Genomic DNA, 20,984 nt, shown 5'->3' on the forward strand with positions numbered 1-20,984 from the left:
CTCCCTTTTTATTGGCGAGGGCGTGTCAGCGCTTGGCAGCTTCACTTAAGCTCTGTTTTTGTGTTCTTCCCTGAAGCATGCTTGCAGGACAATTTGAAACCCTCCAAACGGAAGCTCACACCTGAAACCAATCAACTAGCATTAACCAGACTTTGTGGCATGTGACTAATTTATGAAACCTGCATGTTCGAGGGCATGTGTGGCTGTAGATAAACATGCTCTGCATATGCCTGTCACCTAGTGTTGGTTCTGGAGTGGTGCAAGTTGTTTTTCTTCGAAGAAGCGTTTCGAGTCACAGGATCGAGTGACTCCTCCTCTCGCTGATAGTGTGCTTAGGCATTGACTCCTTTGTTAGATTGTTTTCTCTCAGCAGTCTGGTTTGGACGTGTCTTTGCCTAGTCTTTCAACTCGCTCCGGTGCTAAATCTTTCTTTCCATCTTCTCTTATTCAACGATATTGTGTTTCGATCTTGCATTCTAAGTGCACGTCTCGAATCATCGGTCTGAGCACGGACTGTGCACCCTCCCAAGTGTCTTTGCCCATCTCGGGCCTACTTCACCTCGCAGCAATGACCACTATGCCAAACTGATAGAACGAGCACCATTTTGATTCTGCCCTCGGTGCTATGCTAAATTTCCCCACACCATTCAACATCTGGTGTGTAACCTGTGCCTCTTCCCTGGTCACCAGGAAGCTACCTGTAACACCTGCAGATCTTTCTGGTCGAATAACATGCTTTGGGACCAAAGGGCACGTCTACTAGAAATGGTGACACCCTGGACATCTTTGGGGAGGAACACACCCAGGAGGAGCCTGAAGGGGGAGGCCTTCTCCAGGACTCTTGACGTACAGTCGGACAGTGAAAGCCACCATTAACATCTGCATAACCCATAACTGACGGGGACCCTCCTAGCCACCTACCCTCCCCAACACTGTGAGAAAGCCCATTTTAGAGGTCACCAGACCCGCTATCAGGCCATGGCAGGATCTGAAAATTTTTCTCAACTGCCCGCCTTCCAGTTCAGCTCTGAAAACTTCAATACAATGCCATCTTCTTTGGCCTCAATCTCTGGCATCTCTGCCCAAGACATTGTTTCCATCTAAATCTGAATTTCGTCTCCAAGCCGACCAGCTAGCACCTCCGCGCCAACGAAATTCCAGCGACCAAAAACTTTGGTGCCGAAATCCACAGATCCGAATACCTCCGAGCAGAGAAACTCCAGTCCGTCTTCGGTTACACCTTCTCCTGTGGTACCTATTCTAAAGACTCTGGACACTTGTCAGCGCCGCCTTCATATTCAGGAGTTATTGCTTCTCCCTCAGTACTGATCAAGAGGAAGCGGTCTTTTCAAGAAGCTTTGGACACTTCTCCACTTCCAAAGAAAAGAAGCCAGGAAAAGGCCACCAGCCCATCTCACTAACCCAGCTCCTCTCCTCCTCCTCCTCCTGATCCACCTTCTTTTCCTCCACCTCCCTCCCCTCCTCATTCTCCTGCTTCACCTACTTCAGGAGATTATAACCCTCAAGGATCTCTTTTATATATTGGGGAAGATTTGGATGGGACACATTATGACCCAGATCCATGGGACACTTATGACCCTGACCCTATCCTGTCCAGTGACCCTGACTTATTCCCTGTGCACCCCTCACCACCAGAGGATACTACATCTTACTAGTGAGTAGCGGTAAGAGGGGCCCCTTTCTACAATGCAGAACTACAGAGGGACCCTATCAAACAGAGCTTCCTGTTTGATACGCTCTCATCTACTCTCAGAGATATCCAGTTTCTCCTGATGCTTCCTGGCATGCTTTGTCATGCTGATGACATTTTCAAGAACCCTACCCACTCTAGGGTTATCACCCCTAGAGTAGACAAGAAATATAAGCCTTCTTCCTCAGACCCATTGTACATTGGGTCACAGGTCCCTCCAGATTCCATAGTAGCTACCACTGCACGAAAACATGGCAATAGCCAGGCCACAGGTGTCCCTCCTCCTCCTCCTCCTCAGAAGGAAAGCAAGAAAATTTATGCTGCTGGCAAAAGAGTGGCTGCACAGGCAGCTAACTATTTGTGTATCGCCGGTTCACAGGTGTTACCAGGTAGATATGACCGGGCTCACTGGGATGAATTGGAGGAGCTCCTCCAATTTCACCCAGATGAGCACCGTAAGAGAGGACAACAAATTGTTGCTGAGGGGCAAACAATGTCTTATAATTCTATTTGTTGTGCCTTGGGCGTCACAGTTACAGCTGCATGCGGCATCAATATTAATGTCCGAATAAGAAGGCATGCATCGCTCCACTGCTCTGGTTTCAATCCAGAATTACAGCAAGTGGTTCTAAACATGCCCTTTCATAAAGAGCATCTTTTAGGCCCTCAAGAGGATACCACGCTTGACGCTAAAAAAAGGACACCACAAAGGCTGTGTGCTTTACAGTCCCCCACAAAAAGGGGCACTTTTCATTGCCCCACTTTCAGAGGTGCCTACAGGTCCACATCCTCTGAGGTGTTTACTTCCCAAACCAGACAGCCTCCACCCTCATATTCTAGGAGTTTCTACAGGGGGTCCTACAGAGGCAACAAGGGTAGAGGTACGAGCACTCTTCCTCCACTGCAAATCAGTGACTACCTCCCTCTTCCCCCTGCTCACTCCACACCTTTTGGGAGATGGCTCCAAACTTAACATCACCACGGACCAATGGATCCTTTCCTTTTTTTTAAAATTATTTTTATTATTGGAAGGAAACATATAACACATATACTCTTAAGTCATTTTACGCTGAAAACTTATAATATAATATAGAGTGGAAAAGATGAGAAGACAACATCGCCCAGTTAAATCATACATAATACAAAACCTAACCACCCCTCAGATTCTATCTAGGAATGGTACCCATTAATTCAAAAGGGGATGGCCCGATCATTATGGGCCTGTATCCAAGCCTGAAATAGACCCCATATTGTCTTCCCTTTCCTCCTAGCCTGTCTCCCCTTCCGTTCATACAATGCCATCTCCAAGTGATATACAGACAGCAGCCTAGCCAACCATTGTTGCCAGGACAGGGGTCGTAGATCCAGCCATGCTGTTGATATACAAATTCGAAACACCGCCATGGCTACAAAGATAAACGCTCTATGTGATCCAGCTATTTCGCCATCAGTCCCAAAAACCATGATCTCAGGTGTAAGGACAAAATCATACCCCAATACCTCCTTCAAAACAGATTGAATACCTTCCCTTGAGGCCTTTAATTCCCCACATGTAGCCATCATATGTATGACGTCTGAACCATACATCCCACATCTTGGACAGTTTATTCCTGACACACATCCCCATTTGGCGAGGTGGGCTGGTGTATGATACAGATCAAACATAGTCTTGTAATGTTGCGCTTGCAAGGAAGATGATAATAGAATAGTGCATCCCAACTCCAGTGATCTCATAAAATTGTTACTCCCATCTACCTACTTTTTACTCCACCTCTCCTTGTTCTTTTCTAGATCATCTGATTGTTCTGCCATTAAGAAAGGATAAATTGACCTAATAGTTATGCTGGGCTTAGCCAAGATATCATTCAGCAGTTGGTTACTTTTGAATCCCTGGACCTCCCCTGTTTTTTTCCCTAAAAAATCCCTTATCTGTAGATATTTGAAGAAGTCCCTTTTCTCTAAACCATACTGTTCCTGAAGATCTTGAAACGTCTTGACCCCCGAGTTATCAAAAAAGTTTCCTAACCTGGTTATACCTGATGTGGACCACTTTGCCATATATTTATCATGAAATATTTCAGGGAGTAGTGGATTCTTCTGGATCATGGTATAATAATTGTATCTACCAAATCCTTTCTTTTTGTACCATAATCACCAGCACCTATGAGCCGCTCCTAAGACCTTATACCTAGTTTTCTTATAATATCCAGGCTCGTGATATGTTACCAAACACCCATTGGCTGCAGCTCCTATCTGCAACTCGTATATATTGGGGCGGTCAGCCTTTATAGCTCCTTCTTTGTTAGGTCCCAATAGCGGGCGCATATACTGGAAGGCTGATGCCATTTGATATAATTTTATATTCGGTAAGGACCACCCACCCCTTTCCCGAGGAAGAGACATAAATTTGCTCGATCTCCTACACTTACCATATGCCCATATAAATCTCATGATTACTCTGTCAATCTCTTTAAATTTTAAGTTAGTAAAGTTCAATGGTATAGCACGAAATAAATACAACAGCTTCGGGAGGAAGATCATCTTTATCATATTGCATCGCCCTACAATGGTTAAATGCAGGTTATTCCATCTGCATATATCTTCTCTAAATTTTGCAAGTATAGGATCTATATTTAAATTGACAACTTCATCTACCTTTGGTGTAATATTAATACCTAAATATACTGCATGATCCACCCTCCGTGCGTCTTTAGTATTTGTGTATTGATTAGCCAACAGCTGTGTCTTAGCTCCATTTAACAGATATCCGGAAAACCTTCCGAATTTTTTCGTCACCACTTCAATCTCTCTCAGTGCTGAATCAGGAGAGGGGGTTAATATGGCTATATCATCTGCATATGCTAAGACTTTGGTATCCCATCCCTGCCTATGGATTGGTGGAATCTTACTATTTTCTTCCAATTGTCTCAGCAAAGGGTCTATATACAAAGCAAACAGGAGAGGAGAGCATGGGCATCCCTGCCTGGTACCTCTCCTAATCAAAATAGTCTCAGATTGTCCTCCCATTAGTTGTATTTTCACAGCCGGGGATCTATATAAGGCCCTTACTGCTGTAATAAATTTCTTCCCTAGCCCATAATACTCCATAACGTACCACAGATACTTCCAATTCACCCGATCAAATGCCTTCTCTGCATCCAAAAATGCAGCCGCCATAGGTTCTTTTGCTACTTCCGTAGAATCAAAGAGTGCTAAAACTCTCTGGATATGATTAGTTGTATCTCTTCCTGGGATAAACCCATGCTGCCGCAGAGAAACCAGCTTCTTCATCACCAGTGACAATCGAACTGCCAAGATCTTTGAATATATCTTGGCATCACTATTTATTAATGTGATCGGGTGATATGAGGCTGGATTTAACGGGGGTTTTCCCTTCTTCTGAAATATAACTATAATAGCCAGATCCCAAGATGGGGGGGATTTTCCCTCCATTTTGTACCTGAGTATACAGCTCCAACATAACCGGAAGTAGAGGTAGTTTAAAAGCTTTATAAAATTCTACAGGGATCGAGTCAGGACCAGTAGCTTTCCCTGTGGGCAGGTTACTCGTTGCCATTTCTATTTCTGAGATATCTATCTGTTCTCCAAGGCGTGGCTTGTCACTCTTATCTAATTTCTCCATCTTTATGGGGTACAAGAACTCTAAAGCATCTTCATCCGAATATGCTGATGTTTCATCATAAAGTTCCTGATAATATCCATGGAACACCTTTCTGATTCCACCCACTTCTGATATTATCTGTCCTTGCCGGTCTGCGATCTCCCTAATTACCCCAGCCGCTGTTTTCTGGGTTGCCCGAATCGCTAGCAGCCGCCCGACTTTTTCTCCAAACTCAAACCCTTGTGCACGCTGTGTTAAATATTTCTCTGCTATTTTTTGGGCTATAACCTCATTTACTGCCGCTTTTACTATGGCAACTTCTTCCTGCGCTCTCCTTATATCTACTCCAGCTTCTGTAGCTATTGCCAATTGTCTTTCTGCAAACCGCAGCTTCGCTTGGGACGCTATTATTCTCCCTCGAGCCTCCTTCTGCCTTTTAATACTAAAACTTAATGTTTCTCCACGAATACCTGCTTTCAGAGTTTCCCAGACAATCTCTACTGAGGCTGACCCCTGATTAAACCCTAAAAATTCAGTTATCCACTTACTCATATGCTCACAATATTCTGGGTTTTTTAAAAGTCCCCTTTCAAATGTCCATCTGCTGACTTTTGGTTCTAACCCATCCAGCTCCACATCCAGGACTAAAGGATTATGATCTGACACCATCCGTGGATATAACTCAATCCTGGCTTGTTTTAAAAATACAGGGGAGATTAGAAAATAATCAAGTCGTGCTAATTTCGCATGAGGAGCTGAATAATAAGTATATCCGGGGTCGGGCTTACGCAACTTTACCCAGGCATCCACCAGCCCTAATTCTTGCTGAATAGCACCCACTGCCTTATATACCCGAGGTTTACGCCCTTGATACTTCTCAGTTGTGGATGTTAATAAATCCTGTAATCCCTCCCACGATCCATTAAAGTTAAAATCACCACATATAATATAGGGAGGGGCCCATCCTGTTAACTCGATAGCGAGGGTATCAATTACTATTGGATCATCCGTAACTACCCCATATATAGAACATAATGTAAAACTATTATGACCGTAGCTACATTCTACTATTACCCATCTTCCACCTGTATCCGCCTTCTGCCGAGTAAATTTGAATTTATGGTCCGGTCTAAAATCGCCACTCCTTTAGTTCTAGCTTCTTGTTTTGACCAAGCAATTGCCTTCAAACCAAGCGAGCCGAGGATCCCAGAATTTTTATATTCCACATGTGTTTCTTGTAGGCAGAAAATATCTGCCTTAAAAGTTTTCAATTCTTCAGCAACACTCCTTCTTTTGCGAGGATCGTTCAGTCCACATATATTGATTGACACAATTCTGAGTCTAGCCATAAACCTTCCTTTTTGTAATTTCAAATCTTTTCTCTTTGGGATCCCTCAGGTTTACATATTTAACTGCACCGTCTCTTGAATTCTCTTTCCTTCCTTTTCCACTTCTTTGCCCCATATCTCTCACCTCCATTAATCGTTTCCTTTCCATTTTCTTCCCATGATTCACCCCTATCGCTCCTCCCCCAGCCCCTCCTACTTTCCCCTTCCCCTTCCCATCCCCCCTTCCCCCACCCAGGACCAGTCGCCCCTTACCCCCTCCCTGACCCCCTCCCTCCCTAGCCTAGCAGGGGCCAACAAATAAGCCTCCCCTCCTTTCTCGAAGAATGGCTTAATAAGCTGCCGGAGCCGCCATCTCCGCTCCACTGTAGCGTGACAGAAATCGGGACGGGTAAAGAAGGTAACCCCGTTACAGGAGCGTGGAGTATTGGGAGGAGTCTTATCAGCTATCTCCTGACGTACCAAATAGGTCCCAAAATATACCAGAATCGCTCTTGGGTATTTAGAGTCTGCCTGTTGACCCCCCTCCCGTCGGTTTATTGGAAACCTATGGACCCTCTGCACCTCATCGTCCCAATCCCGATTCCCCAGTTCTGGAAAGGCCCCACGCAAAAGAGTAACCATGTATGCCTGTATATTGTTCCCTTCTAGTCCTTCTGGTATACCCAGAAATCGAAGATTGTTCCTTCTCTGTCTATTTTTCAAATCTTCTATCTTCCACATCACATCCGTCAGTTGTCCGTCTCTAGCAGCATACTGCTCTTTGAGAGTATCCATAGCCTCCTCAACTGCCACTATCCGATCTTCCATAGAACATAGCTTAGCTTCAATTTCCATGCATGATTTTGCTACCTTACGAACAGATCCTTGCAGTCTCTTTGTAGCAACCCTTGCCCGACGACTTTCGATCCTAGTCTCCGTTTGTAACTCTTTAATTGAACTGTATATTGACTGCAATATCCCCGCCCCAATGGATCCTTTCCATTATTCAACATGGTTATTGTCTGGGGCTCATTACCACTCCTCAGATATTCCCCCTAGCACTCTCAGGCTATCCCACGAGCACCCCCCCTTCTCACGAAAGAAGTTCATTCCCTTCTTCTCAAAGGGGCCATCAAGCTAGTTCTTTTAAAACATCAGGAGTATACTCCCTATACTTCCTCATTCCCAAAATGTTAGGCTTTCTCAGGCCTATTCTGGACCCCAGGCCATCAAACCAGTACATTCTGTCAGAAAACTTTCTCATAGTTACTCTTCAAGATGTTATTCCATTTCTGCAACAAGGAGACAAAAGAGTTTAGGAAAACTGAACCGCTCTTTGTAGCCTTTTCACTACCTCACAAGAGCAGTCCAATATCCAAAAACTAATAGCGATGTGTATAGAGGTTTGCTATGCTAAAGCAAAGAGACAGTTGCCTGTTGCTTCTAGAGCTCATTCTACTAGGAATAAAGGTGCTTCTATGGCTTTCCTTGGAAACCTAGCTATAGCTGACTTTTGTAAGGCAGCTACATAGTGTTTACCACATACATTCACAAAATATTACTGCATGGATGTATTAGCCTGTCAGCAGGCCAACATAGGTCAAGCTGTGCTACAAATACTTTTCCAGTTAACTGCAACTCCCACATGCTAGCCACCACTTTTATGGAGGGACTGCTATATAGTTTACGCAGAGCATATGTATCTACAGCCACATATACCATTGAGTGCTGTAGATTCACATGCACCCTCCCTGGACGCCCGTAGCCGTTCCAGTTAATAATTATATATGTACATATGTAGTTACATTTGCATGGACATCTCTAGGTCTATACTTCTTCTACACTCCTTTTCTCATCTGCCTGCAGGAAAACAATCTAACAAAGGAGTTGATGCCCATGTTCACTATCACTGGGAGGGAGAGTCAATTGATCCCATGGCTCGAAACGCTTCTTTGAAGAAAAAAACTTGCACCACTTCAGATCCAGTACTAGATTGCAGGAGTATAAAAAGCATGTAAATCTACAGCACTACATGCCACAAACAGATGTTTACCAGTTAAATTGCATTTTCCTTTGTACCTGTTGACAGACAGCAAGTGTTTTTCTTAATTAACATTTGCTGCTGTTTCACATTTACCTATTTGTTGATTACGGTTTAATTTAGAGAATATGTTACTTATCATTACACATACAGTGATGTCAAAAGGTTTATTTTTCACCTTCACCTCTATCCCTTTCTAACCTCCTAAAATAAAGCTAACCATCTTTTACCTCTACGGACTCCAAACCCTAAAATTAGCCCACCTCCCTTTACCTCCAGCCACTCTAAGCCTAAAATCACCTTCACGTCCCTTTACCACTACCCACTCGTGATCCCTCTAGTCACCCCCACATCCCTTTATCTCTTCCCACCCCTCAACCCTCAAGTCACCCTTACTTCCCTTTACCTCTACCCACCTCTGAATCTTCAAGTCACCCTCACCTGTTTGGAAAAAGTGCTGCCTACTAAAGTTACAAATGCTTACCTGTGTGGTTAAGGTACTGGGTGGTAAAGGCTGTTTCCCATCACGCAGGACACTTCCTCGCCCCTTCGTTAAACACACACCTGCCTTCACCTTAGCACCTCTACATTTTTTGGGGGCATTGTCTGTTGTTTTCTATCCTTCAGTATGTTTGATGGGTTCCTTGGCCTCTTTAACGGTTTGTTCCCTTACTTCCATCTCCCTCCCACACCTTAGCTCTCTCCTGAGACAGTGCATGCACTGTTACCTCGTATACATTTTGTTTACTTGTGATGTTGCCTCCTCGACATTTTGATTACTTGCAGGGGACTTAAAGCCTCCCTGTTGGCATGTTCTCCAGCACTAGCTGCTTCAGGTACTTAATTGAAACACTTGTGGGTTTATTGGAATCCTCTATGATTACAATGTCTCATTTCACTTTCTTTAAATACTCCCCGTAAAACCAGGGGGAGGGATAAAATAAGGTGTATTCTGGGTTAGGGAGCTACTGCAAAAATTACCATGGTTTTAAAAATACAGTCTCAGGAATAACGGCCCAGATGTGTCATGCATTTTTGTGGTCGCAAATGGCCCGATCCAGCCGTTTGCGACTGCAGAAATGCATTTTGGTGTGTATGAATTCCAATTTGCGATTCAGTGCTGTGCTACCAAATGGCCAATTGGAATTGTGACTACATACCGATTTGGTATTAGGGAGGGGCATGCCAAGTGCGTCCCTTCCTAATACTGAATCGCAGCAGTATGCAGGAATGTTCTGTGACCGAAGTGCGGTCACGAAACATTCGCATTTTACCGTCTACTTCAAGTAGGTGGTAACCCATTTGCAAACGGGAAGGGTTCCCCAAGGGACCCCTTCCCCTTTGTGAAAGCATGCAAATTTTTTTTTTAAGAGCAGCATGTCTGTGACATTAGCGTTTTCAAATGGGTCGCAAGTTGCAACCAACCTCCTGAGTATTAATGAGGTAGGTTAGACCCATTAGGAAACGCAAAATGAAACTCCATGAGTTTCAACATTTGAATAGCGATTACGTAATTGCGATTCGCAGGGAATCGCAATTAGGGAATCACAATTGTATAAAATGATACATCTGGCACAACATGTTGCCAGTGCTTTTCCACCTGCATGTCTGGCTGCCCTTCTAATGCGCTGTGTTCTGTAGATACTTTCAATGAGTGTATCATAAAAGCAATATCAGAGTGAGTGAGTTAAGGTTTAAAAAGTAACATTGATAGTTTTGAATTCACTCTACCTGATGTATTTCTGTTATTTGGGAATTGTTTAAGTAAGTTGTTGACAAGATCTATTGTAACCTTGACATTTATTGAAGAGATAGTTTGTGTATGTGTGTATCTCAAACAAGGGGATCATTGTTTATTATTAAAATATAAGAAAACCGAGTGGTTCTTGTGGCATGATTAAAAACACATGATTAAAGGCCTCAGTGGTTTGTAAGTGCCACTGTTGGACTGCAATTCGCTTTCTAAAAATGTGCTTTTTTATGTAAATTCTTTGCGTAATTTTAACTCTCTTAATATGGCATTGATATATTATTTTTTCAAATAAGGATTTATTTTTCCGAGTATAGGTTGAATACCATTTTAGGTATACAATACAAAGAGTTGCAACTTGTTTTAATAGACTTGGTGGTGTTTTTTACATTTCTGTTTATTAGAATCATTTCTGTAATCCTTTGTCGAGTGAAAATCTTCTTGTAAACTGATGCAACTGGAGACTCTGTAGTGCTATTTGGTGTTGTTTACTAGGCATCTAAAAGTTATTAAGTTGAGTTTGGTTGAGTGCCTTTAGCTATTGCAAAGCATGAAGAGTACAAAATAGAATTCTTCAGCTAAAAAAAGATAATTTTCTGTTTATGCAGCGAGGAGAACTCAAGTTAACTTCGGAAAGCATTAGAAAATCATTTGGTGCCATGGCAAAAAGTTGATTTGCATGTCAATGTTATTGTTATTGAATGTTCTGTTGAAATACTGGAATCTACCTTGTTTCTCCTTAATGGCCCAATACCTATCCCGTGGAAGGGTATCGCCCACTGCAGGATCCTCCAAGTGCTGATCTGCGGAAGGCCCGCATCTTGCTAGGATATGTAAAAAATATAATTCACACAGGGATAGATGTGCAGGTATGCTGGCTGTGGATTTCCTAAATGTATTTTCCCATATTTTCACCAGACTTTTTATTTCTCTCCTCAATTTCTTTCCTTTCTACTGTACCAAGACATAAAATCAAAGGGGATGGATAAATAACAGGGTCCAGTATTGATTTTGGTTGTTTTGTACCAGAACAGCAACTACATATTGGTGCCACCTGTATGGTCTTGCTTTAACAAACCTTGCCAATTAGAGTGTAATGCAGCTTTGTGTAGAAATTATTTTAGATTACAAAGAAGAAAAAGGGTTTTTTTAGTTACTTAAAACCAACAGAAACAATAGGTCTTAATCAGAAACTACAATAGTTTTAGTCACTGGTTAGGTGACTTTGATGTGCCAGTTGGAGCAATAGTTTAATAACAATAGCTATGTAATCTGCTTTTCAACTTCAGTTGGTCTACTGACTTGCAGTTTAGAACAGTTGAGTCACAGTGGCCTTGTTTGAAAAATAAAATGAGGTTTTAACCATTTCCTTTGCCCGATCTATAGAAGAGGAAGTGCACTGATTATGAGCTAAAACTCACTTTAATATCTACAAAGCCTACAGCAATTGGAAGCCAACAGGATTTTCCATCCCAACATGAATTTGCCTAAAGTATGTAAGCAAAGTCGTAACTCCTGAGGAGAGGCTTCACTGCCACGGAAATTAAATTGAATAAAAGATTATGCTTCAAAATTGTACCATTGGACTCTGGGAGAAGCCAAGAGATTTATTTCCTGGCAAAGTCCAAGTAGTTCTCAAATGGATAACATACCAATCACTTTAAATGGCATATGTTTTGAGGCACCCTATTAAGAAAACCAAACTATGTGATTCTGCCCCAAATCTTGTGCCAAGTAAATCTTAGTCTATAATAGCTATTTTAGAAGCTTGAAGTCTGCAGCTCACATTTTCAAGTAAGCATTAAAGAAATTGCCCCCAAAGGCCTCTTGTTTCAGTAAACTGAGTTCTGGACAAGTTTGTGCTTGTTCTGATCTGCCTTTGAATCCATATTGATGTCTAAGATTGATGGATGCCAGTGTAACTGAAGTGTTTGTGCTTAATGTTAGAACTGCACCCGGGTCTCTTGTTTGATATCTGTTTCTTTTTGGTAATGATTAATGCGGATACATGAAGTTAGGCATATCCATTAGTTCTAAAATATTTCTCTCAGCTGTCATTTTAGAAGGGACCAATTTCCCCACCCCTTTCTGGTTGCAAATCAAGAAGTGGGGTAGCATGCCATTTCACTATGCTTCTGTCACAACTGGAAACAAAGGAAGTAGAGAACCGCACACTGTCCCACCGCCTTACCCCACCCATTGTTGATGCCACAACCCTAGCATAGGGTTGTGGGATTTTATAAAAATATCTGCTTGTGCGTGTGGCGGAATGGATCATAAATCTACTTGTCCTTCAAAAAAATTCACTTTTTCCTTGGTGCCATGCAGTGAGATGACAAATTATGGCGGAGTTTTCATTAAATCAGAGCTCTGGAAATAGCCTCTGTGAGTATTAGGTTGCAGGGAAAGTGAACTTGCAAACGCTCAGCAGATTCTTGCAACAGCAAACATGCACATGCATAATTGCTCATGCAAAAATGTAGTTCACAAAAGAGTACGTGTTGCAGAGCTACTTCTGTAAATACTTGTACATTCATGAAAGTTGTAAACCTGCACTAAAGGAAGGACATATAACATGGGTGCACTTTTGTGAGGTTTTTTTAATAATTGACCAAATAACTGCTTCTGACATAGGCCAAGACCTTTTGTTTTGAACCACCATCAGATCAACTCTATTTTCCATTGCTTGTTGATATTCATGTTTCCTATAATTTTATTCTAATTTTCCATTATTAGTAATTTTAGAATTATTAGTACATATCAAACATATTTTACTAAAGAATTCCTCAAAGAGGTGGTGCCTAAAATTCTACACTTTAGCAAAAGGTCTTTCTTCTGGTTGATATTTTTTTGTGTACATTTTATTTTGAAAGCTGAGATCATCAATTTTGCTTTCAGGCTTCTAAGAGAATTTGCTTTTAATGGCAGAGCTTTCTGTAAATATTATAGCCTCAATTTGTTAAATTTTGCAAACGTGTGCAAACGTTTTCATGCCGGAACCACTGTCAAAAGCAGCATTTCCTTACAGTGCATTACTGAACTGGAAATACACGTTTGAACAGCATGAACACATGAATGATTACAAATCTTACCTCATCTGCAGACTGTGCCCTTTCACAGATCCATAATGTGGTTCTATGATCTCGAAGCCAATGATTATGTGCTGCATGGGGTTGGTTCTGTCTATCCAAAGGGCGACATAAACATGAAAACTTGATGTTCTTGACCCCAAAAAATGTCTTGGGGTGTTGTATGCCTGTGTGTGTTGCTCCCAATTTAAGTACGCCATAATGGCCATACCAGTTGGGGAGATAACTGATGTGTTGACATTGTACATCAGAATCTATTAAAGATTGTTTTTTCTGGAAGATCACAAGAAGCGTGAAATCATAAGTACCTTTGTCAACAACCGAATGGCCAGGCTTTGCTATCTGAGCTAATATCCAAAATGTTCACATATTCTGAACTGATGTTTAATTGAGATCTTATTTAAAAGTACACATATATATATATATATATATATTTATATATATATATATATATATATATGTTCGATGGCTTGTGCAGCTGCAGATATGCATGATATGCATAGCTTCCGCCATCTAGTGTTGGACTCGGAGTGTTACAAGTTGTTTTTCTTTGAAGAAGTCTTTTTTGGAGTCACGGGTCATAGTGCGCATGGGCATCGACTCCTTTTGTTAGATTTTCTTTCCGCTGTCTGGTTCAGATGTGTTTCCTCTCGCTTTGAGATTCTCGATTTGGAAACTCTATATAACTTTCTTTGACCGGCGGTATTGTTTCGATCGCGTTTTCTATAGTCGAGTCAATTAAAGCAGAGCTCAAAGACATTTGATAAACAGTCCTCTAAATCACCAAAAACATCAGAATATATTTCTGAAGACTCTGATATTCAACCTATTCTTGAAATCATGGATGAAAAACAGTCAAGGATTCATATCCACAACGAGACTGGGAGGATCATTGCTCCTCCACAAACAAAAAGAAAGTTGGCTTTTCAGGAACATCTCGATACTGCTCCACCACCAGCAAAAAAAATTAAAAGGAAGGAGAATCCATTACCCTTACAAAATTCTCCACCACAACTTTCTTTTTCACCACCATCTGTTAGCCCACCACCATTGTCTTCACCACCTCACTCACACACGTATTCCCATGGTGATACAATTGATCCTTGGGATCTGTAAGATCCAGATCCCATACCATCTAATGACCCAGACCTCTATCCTTCAAAACCTTCACCAGCAGAGGATACAACTGCATACACACAGGCCATCTCTGGGGCAGCTGCGTACCATGGGGTACTTATGCATAGTGAGCCGTTAGAAGTGGATTTCCTTCTTAATACGCTATCCTCCACGCACTCATGTTACCAGTGCCTTCCAATACTGCCTGACATGATCAGGCATGCAGAAGAAATATTTAAGGAACCTGTTAAGGCTAGGATTTTAACACCACGCATAGATAAAAATATAAGCCTGCACCTACAGATCCAGCTTAAATTACACATCGGGTACCTTCAGACTCTGTGGTTGTCAGTGCTGCCACAAAAAGGGCCAATAGTCAATCGTCAGGGGATACCCCCTCCCCTTGACAAAGAAAGTAGGAAGTTTGATGCTGCTGGCAAGAGGGTCAATCAATCAATCAAGATATTTATACAGCGCGCTACTCACCCGTGAGGGTCTCAACGCGCTGGGGGGGAGGGTCACTGCTGCTCGAAAAGCCAGGTCTTGAGATGCCTCCAGAAGGCGAGGTGGTCCTGGGTGGTCCTGAGGTGGGCGGGGAGGGAATTCCACGTCTTGGCCGCCAGGTAGGAGAAGGATTTCCCCCCTGCGTTGGTTCGGCAGATGCGAGGGACGGCGGCGAGAGCGAGGCTGGTGGAGCGACACAGGCTACACAGGCAGCTAACCAATGGTGCATTGCCAATTCACAAGCCTTGCTAGTAAGTTATGATAAAGCACACTGGGGCGAGATACAGGAATTATTACAACACCTGCCAAAAGAACATCAGAGCAGGGCTCAATAAATTGTTGAAGGTCAGGCAATAAGTAACAACCAGATAAGGACTGCTCTAGATTCTGCAGATACAGCAGCTAGGAGTGTAAATACTGCTATAACCATACGCAGACATGCATGGTTGCGATCTTCTGGATTCAAACCAGAAATACAACATGCAGCACTAAATATGCCTTTCGACAAGAAACACCTGTTTGGTCCTGAGGTTGACACCACAGTCGAGAAACTTGTGAAAGATTCAGACAAGCAATGGGCACCCTATACACAACACCTTACAGAGACTCCTTTCGTAAGCAGCAATTTAGAGGAAGATTTAAGCCCCAGTCTACAGATTCTTCTACCTCCCAACCTAAGCAAGGCCAACAACAATACCAGAGAGGGGGATTTAGAGGCTCTTATAGAGGCCAACACTTCAGAGGCAAATTCGAGGCCTCAAAGAGTGTCACTACCCTATCAAAACAGAGACTTCATAAGCATACCACAACCCCACACATCTCCTATGGGGGGCAGACTACAGCAATTCCACGCCCAATTGCAAAATATCAACACAGACCAATGGGTACTTTCAATTATCCGCAATGGTTATTGCCTAGAATTGATTTCTAACCCTCCAAACATTTCCCCTCGTTATCGCAGCCTGCCCCCAGAACACAACGTTCTTTTACAACAAGAAATATAATTGCTACTACTAAATGAGGCAATAGAATTAGTTCCAAAATCTCAACACGGAACAGGGGTATACTCACTATACTTCCTCATTCCCAAAAAGGGTGGCACTCTCAGACCCATTCTAGATCTCAGACCACTAAATCTATATATCCTGTCAGAACACTTTCACGTGGTAACTCTACAGGACGTCATTCCACTACTACAAAAACAAGATTACATGACTGCATTAGATCTCAAAGATGTGTATTTCCATATCCCCATACATCCAGCTCAAGGAAAATACCTAAGGTTTGTGATAGCAGGAAACCACTACCAATTCAAAGTTCTACCATTCAGCATAACAGCTCCAAGAGTATTCACAAAATGTCTAGCGGTAGTAGCAGCTTACCTAAGAAGACAACACACACATGTCTTTCCTTATCTAGACGATTGGCTAATAAAATCAAGCAATATTATACAATGTCAACAACATACTCAATACACAATAGAAACCCTACATACATTAGGGTTCACTATCTGTTTAAAAAAATCACATCTTCAACCAGCACAGGTTCAACCTTACCTAGGTGCTATTCTCAATACACAAAACGCCTTAGCCTATCCAAATACACAAAGGATATAAGCTTTCCAAAACCTCATACCACAAATGCAGCAAAATCAACAATACACAGTAAGGTGTATCATGAGAATATTGTACTGCATGCAAGATTAAATATGAGAACACTACAACAGTGCCTCTCACAACAGTGGCCTCAAGCACAGGGTCAATTGCAAGATCTAGTGTTGTTAGACCGCCAAACACACAAGTCCCTTCAGTGGTGGAATCACAGCAATTTAATGAAGCAGCGGTCATTTCAGGACCCTGTGCCTCTGACCACAATAACAACAGACGCATCAATGATAGGTTGAGGAGCTCATCTCAACCTTACCATACAAGGGGAATGGGATTCAAAGCAGTTAAATTATCACATAAACCATTTGGAATTATTAGCTGTGTTCCTTGCCCTAAAGGCGTTTTAACCCCTTCTCAAACACAAGACTGTCTTGATAAAAACAGACAATATAACAACCATGTATTATCTGAAGAAACAAGGGGAGACACATTCATCCCAACTGTCCATTCTAGCCCAAACAATTTTGAAATGGGCAATTCACAATCACATTCACTTACTAGGAGAATAAATCCCAGGAATACGCAATTAGCTAGCGGACCTGCTAAGCAGGACACACCAAAAGATCCTCTCATGTACTTCAACAGTACTTTCGAAAGTGGGGGAGACCATAAATAGACCTATTTGCAGCAAGCGAAAACGCAAAATGCCAAAACTTCGCATCCAGACACCCACACCGCCTGTCCAAGGGCAATTCTCTATGGATCAACTGGTCAGGGATATTAGCTTATGCTTTGCCCCCCTCTCCCACTTATTCCATTTTTGGTCAACAAACTGGGTCAAACTTCTCTCACCATGATACTCCTAGCCGCCATTGGTACACAACACTCCTAGATCTGTCAGTGATATCTCACTGCGAACTTGTAGGAAAGTTCCATCTTGCCTGGCATGTTACCCCCATTTTTCACTGTATATATGTTGTTTTAGTTGTATGTGTCACTGGGACCCTGGTAACCCAGGGCCCCAGTGCTCATAAGTGTGCCTGAATGTGTTACCTGTGTAGTGACTAACTGTCTCACTGAGGCTCTGCTAATCAGAACCTCAGTGGTTATGCTCTCTCATTTCTTTCCAAATTGTCACTAACAGGCTAGTGACCATTTTTACCAATTTACATTGGCTTACTGGAACACCCTTATAATTCCCTAGTATATGGTACTGAGGTACCCAGGGTATTGGGGTTCCAGGAGATCCCTATGGGCTGCAGCATTTCTTTTGCCACCCATAGGGAGCTCTGACAATTCTTACACAGGCCTGCCACTGCAGCCTGAGTGAAATAACGTCCACGTTATTTCACAGCCATTTTACACTGCACTTAAGTAACTTATAAGTCACCTATATGTCTAACCTTTACCTGGTAAAGGTTAGGTGCAAAGTTACTAAGTGTGAGGGCACCCTGGCACTAGCCAAGGTGCCCCCACATTGTTCAGAGCCAATTCCCTGAACTTTGTGAGTGCGGGGACACCATTACACGCGTGCACTACATATAGGTCACTACCTATGTGTAGCTTCACAATGGTAACTCCAAATATGGCCATGTAACATGTCTATGATCATGGAATTGCCCCCTCTATGCCATCCTGGCATAGTTGGCCCAATCCCATGATCCCAGTGGTCTGTAGCACAGACCCTGGTACTGCCAAACTGCCCTTCCTGGGGTTTCACTGCAGCTGCTGCTGCTGCCAACCCCTCAGACAGGCATCTGCCCTCCTGGGGTCCAGCCAGGCCTGGCCCAGGATGGCAGAACAAAGAACTTCCTCTGAGAGAGGGTGTGACACCCTCTCCCTTTGGAAAATGGTGTGAAGGCAGGGGAGGAGTAGCCTCCCCCAGCCTCTGGAAATGCTTTGTTGGGCACAGAGGTGCCCAATTCTGCATAAGCCAGTCTACACCGGTTCAGGGGACCCCTTAGCCCTGCTCTGGCGCGAAACTGGACAAAGGAAAGGGGAGTGACCACTCCCCTGACCTGCACCTCCCCTGGGAGGTGTCCAGAGCTCCTCCAGTGTGCTCCAGACCTCTGCCAACTTGGAAACAGAGGTGCTGCTGGCACACTGGACTGCTCTGAGTGGCCAGTGCCACCAGGTGACGTCAGAGACTCCTTCTGATAGGCTCCTTCAGGTGTTAGTAGCCTATCCTCTCTCCTAAGTAGCCAAACCCTCTTTTCTGGCTATTTAGGGTCTCTGTCTCTGGGGAAACTTTAGATAACGAATGCAAGAGCTCATCCGAGTTCCTCTGCATCTCTCTCTTCACCTTCTGCCAAGGAATCGACTGCTGACCGCGCTGGAAGCCTGCAAACCTGCAACATAGTAGCAAAGACGACTACTGCAACTCTGTAACGCTGATCCTGCCGCCTTCTCGACTGTTTTCCTGCTTGTGCATGCTGTGGGGGTAGTCTGCCTCCTCTCTGCACCAGAAGCTCCGAAGAAATCTCCCGTGGGTCGACGGAATCTTCCCCCTGCAACCGCAGGCACCAAAAAGCTGCATTACCGGTCCCTTGGGTCTCCTCTCAGCACGACGAGCGAGGTCCCTCGAATCCAGCGACTCTGTCCAAGTGACCCCCACAGTCCAGTGACTCTTCAGTCCAAGTTTGGTGGAGGTAAGTCCTTGCCTCACCTCGCTGGGCTGCATTGCTGGGAACCGCGACTTTTGCAGCTACTCCGGCCCCTGTGCACTTCCGGCGGAAATCCTTTGTGCACAGCCAAGCCTGGGTCCACGGCACTCTAACCTGCATTGCACGACTTTCTAAGTTGGTCTCCGGCGACGTGGGACTCCTTTGTGCGACTTCGGGTGAGCGCCGTTTCACGCATCCTCGTAGTGCCTGTTTCTGGCACTTCTCCGGGTGCTACCTGCTTCAGAGAGGGCTCCTTGTCTTGCTCGACGTCCCCTCTCCCTGCTGGTCCAATTTGCGACCTCCTGGTCCCTCCTGGGCCTCAGCAGCGTCCAAAAACGCTAACCGCACGATTTGCAGCTAGCAAGGCTTGTTGGCGTTCTTTCGGGGGAAAACACTTCTGCACGACTCTCCACGGCGAGAGGGATCCGTCCACCAAAGAGGAAGTCTCTAGCCCTTTTCGTTCCTGCAGAAACCTCAGCTTCTTCTGTCCAGTAGAAGCTTCTTTGCACCCGCAGCTGGCATTTCCTGGGCATCTGCCCATCTCCGACTTGCTTGTGACTTTTGGACTTGGTCCCCTTGTTCCACAGGTACCCTAGATTGGAAATCCACAGTTGTTGCATTGCTGGTTTGTGTCTTTCCTGCATTATTCCTCTAACACGACTTCTTTGTCCTTAGGGGAACTTTAGTGCACTTTGCACTCACTTTTCAGGGTCTTGGGGAGGGTTATTTTTCTAACTCTCACTATTTTCTAATAGTCCCAGCGACCCTCTACAAGGTCACATAGGTTTGGGGTCCATTCGTGGTTCGCATTCCACTTTTGGAGTATATGGTTTGTGTTGCCCCTATCCCTATGTTTCCCCATTGCATCCTATTGTAACTATACATTGTTTGCACTGTTTTCTAAGACTATACTGCATATTTTTGCTATTGTGTATATATATCTTGTGTATATTTCCTATCCTCTCACTGAGGGTACACTCTAAGATACTTTGGCATATTGTCATAAAAATAAAGTACCTTTATTTTTAGTATAACTGTGTATTGTGTTTTCTTATGATATTGTGCATATGACACTAAGTGGTACTGTAGTAGCTTCACACGTCTCCTAGTTCAGCCTAAGCTGCTCTGCTAAGCTACCATTATCTATCAGCCTAAGCTGCTAGACACCCTATACACTAATAAGGGATAACTGGACCTGGTGTAAGGTGCAAGTACCCCTTGGTACTCACTACAAGCCAGTCCAGCCTCCTACATTGGTTGTGCAGCGGTGGGTTAAGTGCTTTGAGACTACTTACCACTCTTGTCATTGTACTTTTCATAAGAGAAAAATATACAAAACAAGGTCAGTGTATATACACATAGCCAAAAAGTTTTGCATTTCCTCTTTTCACTCTTTTGTAAGTGCTGAAAACTACTTCAAACTTTCTAAAAAGTTCTAAAAAGTTTTAAAAGTTTTTTTTCTCTGTCTTTCTAAAAGCTCTGACAAACTTTTTATCTTTTACTATCACTTTAACTCTCTCTAAAAATGTCTGGCACAGGCCAAAATGTTGATC

General features: G+C 43.4%; 1 protein-coding gene across 2 annotated transcripts in view; it reads left to right on the forward strand.

Annotated features, from left to right (window-relative positions):
* RNF123 (ring finger protein 123) overlaps positions 1-20,984 on the forward strand; it is a 1,441,353-nt gene that overhangs the window by 235,743 nt on the left and 1,184,626 nt on the right. For both annotated transcript variants that reach the window (XM_069206868.1, XM_069206867.1), the window contains exon 11: positions 11,207-11,321. In XM_069206868.1, coding sequence (XP_069062969.1) covers positions 11,207-11,321 — 115 coding nt within the window. The remainder of the gene's footprint in view (positions 1-11,206; positions 11,322-20,984) is intronic.

The sequence above is a fragment of the Pleurodeles waltl genome, chromosome 9, assembly GCF_031143425.1.
Source record: "Pleurodeles waltl isolate 20211129_DDA chromosome 9, aPleWal1.hap1.20221129, whole genome shotgun sequence".
NCBI classification, from domain to species: Eukaryota; Metazoa; Chordata; class Amphibia; order Caudata; family Salamandridae; genus Pleurodeles; species Pleurodeles waltl.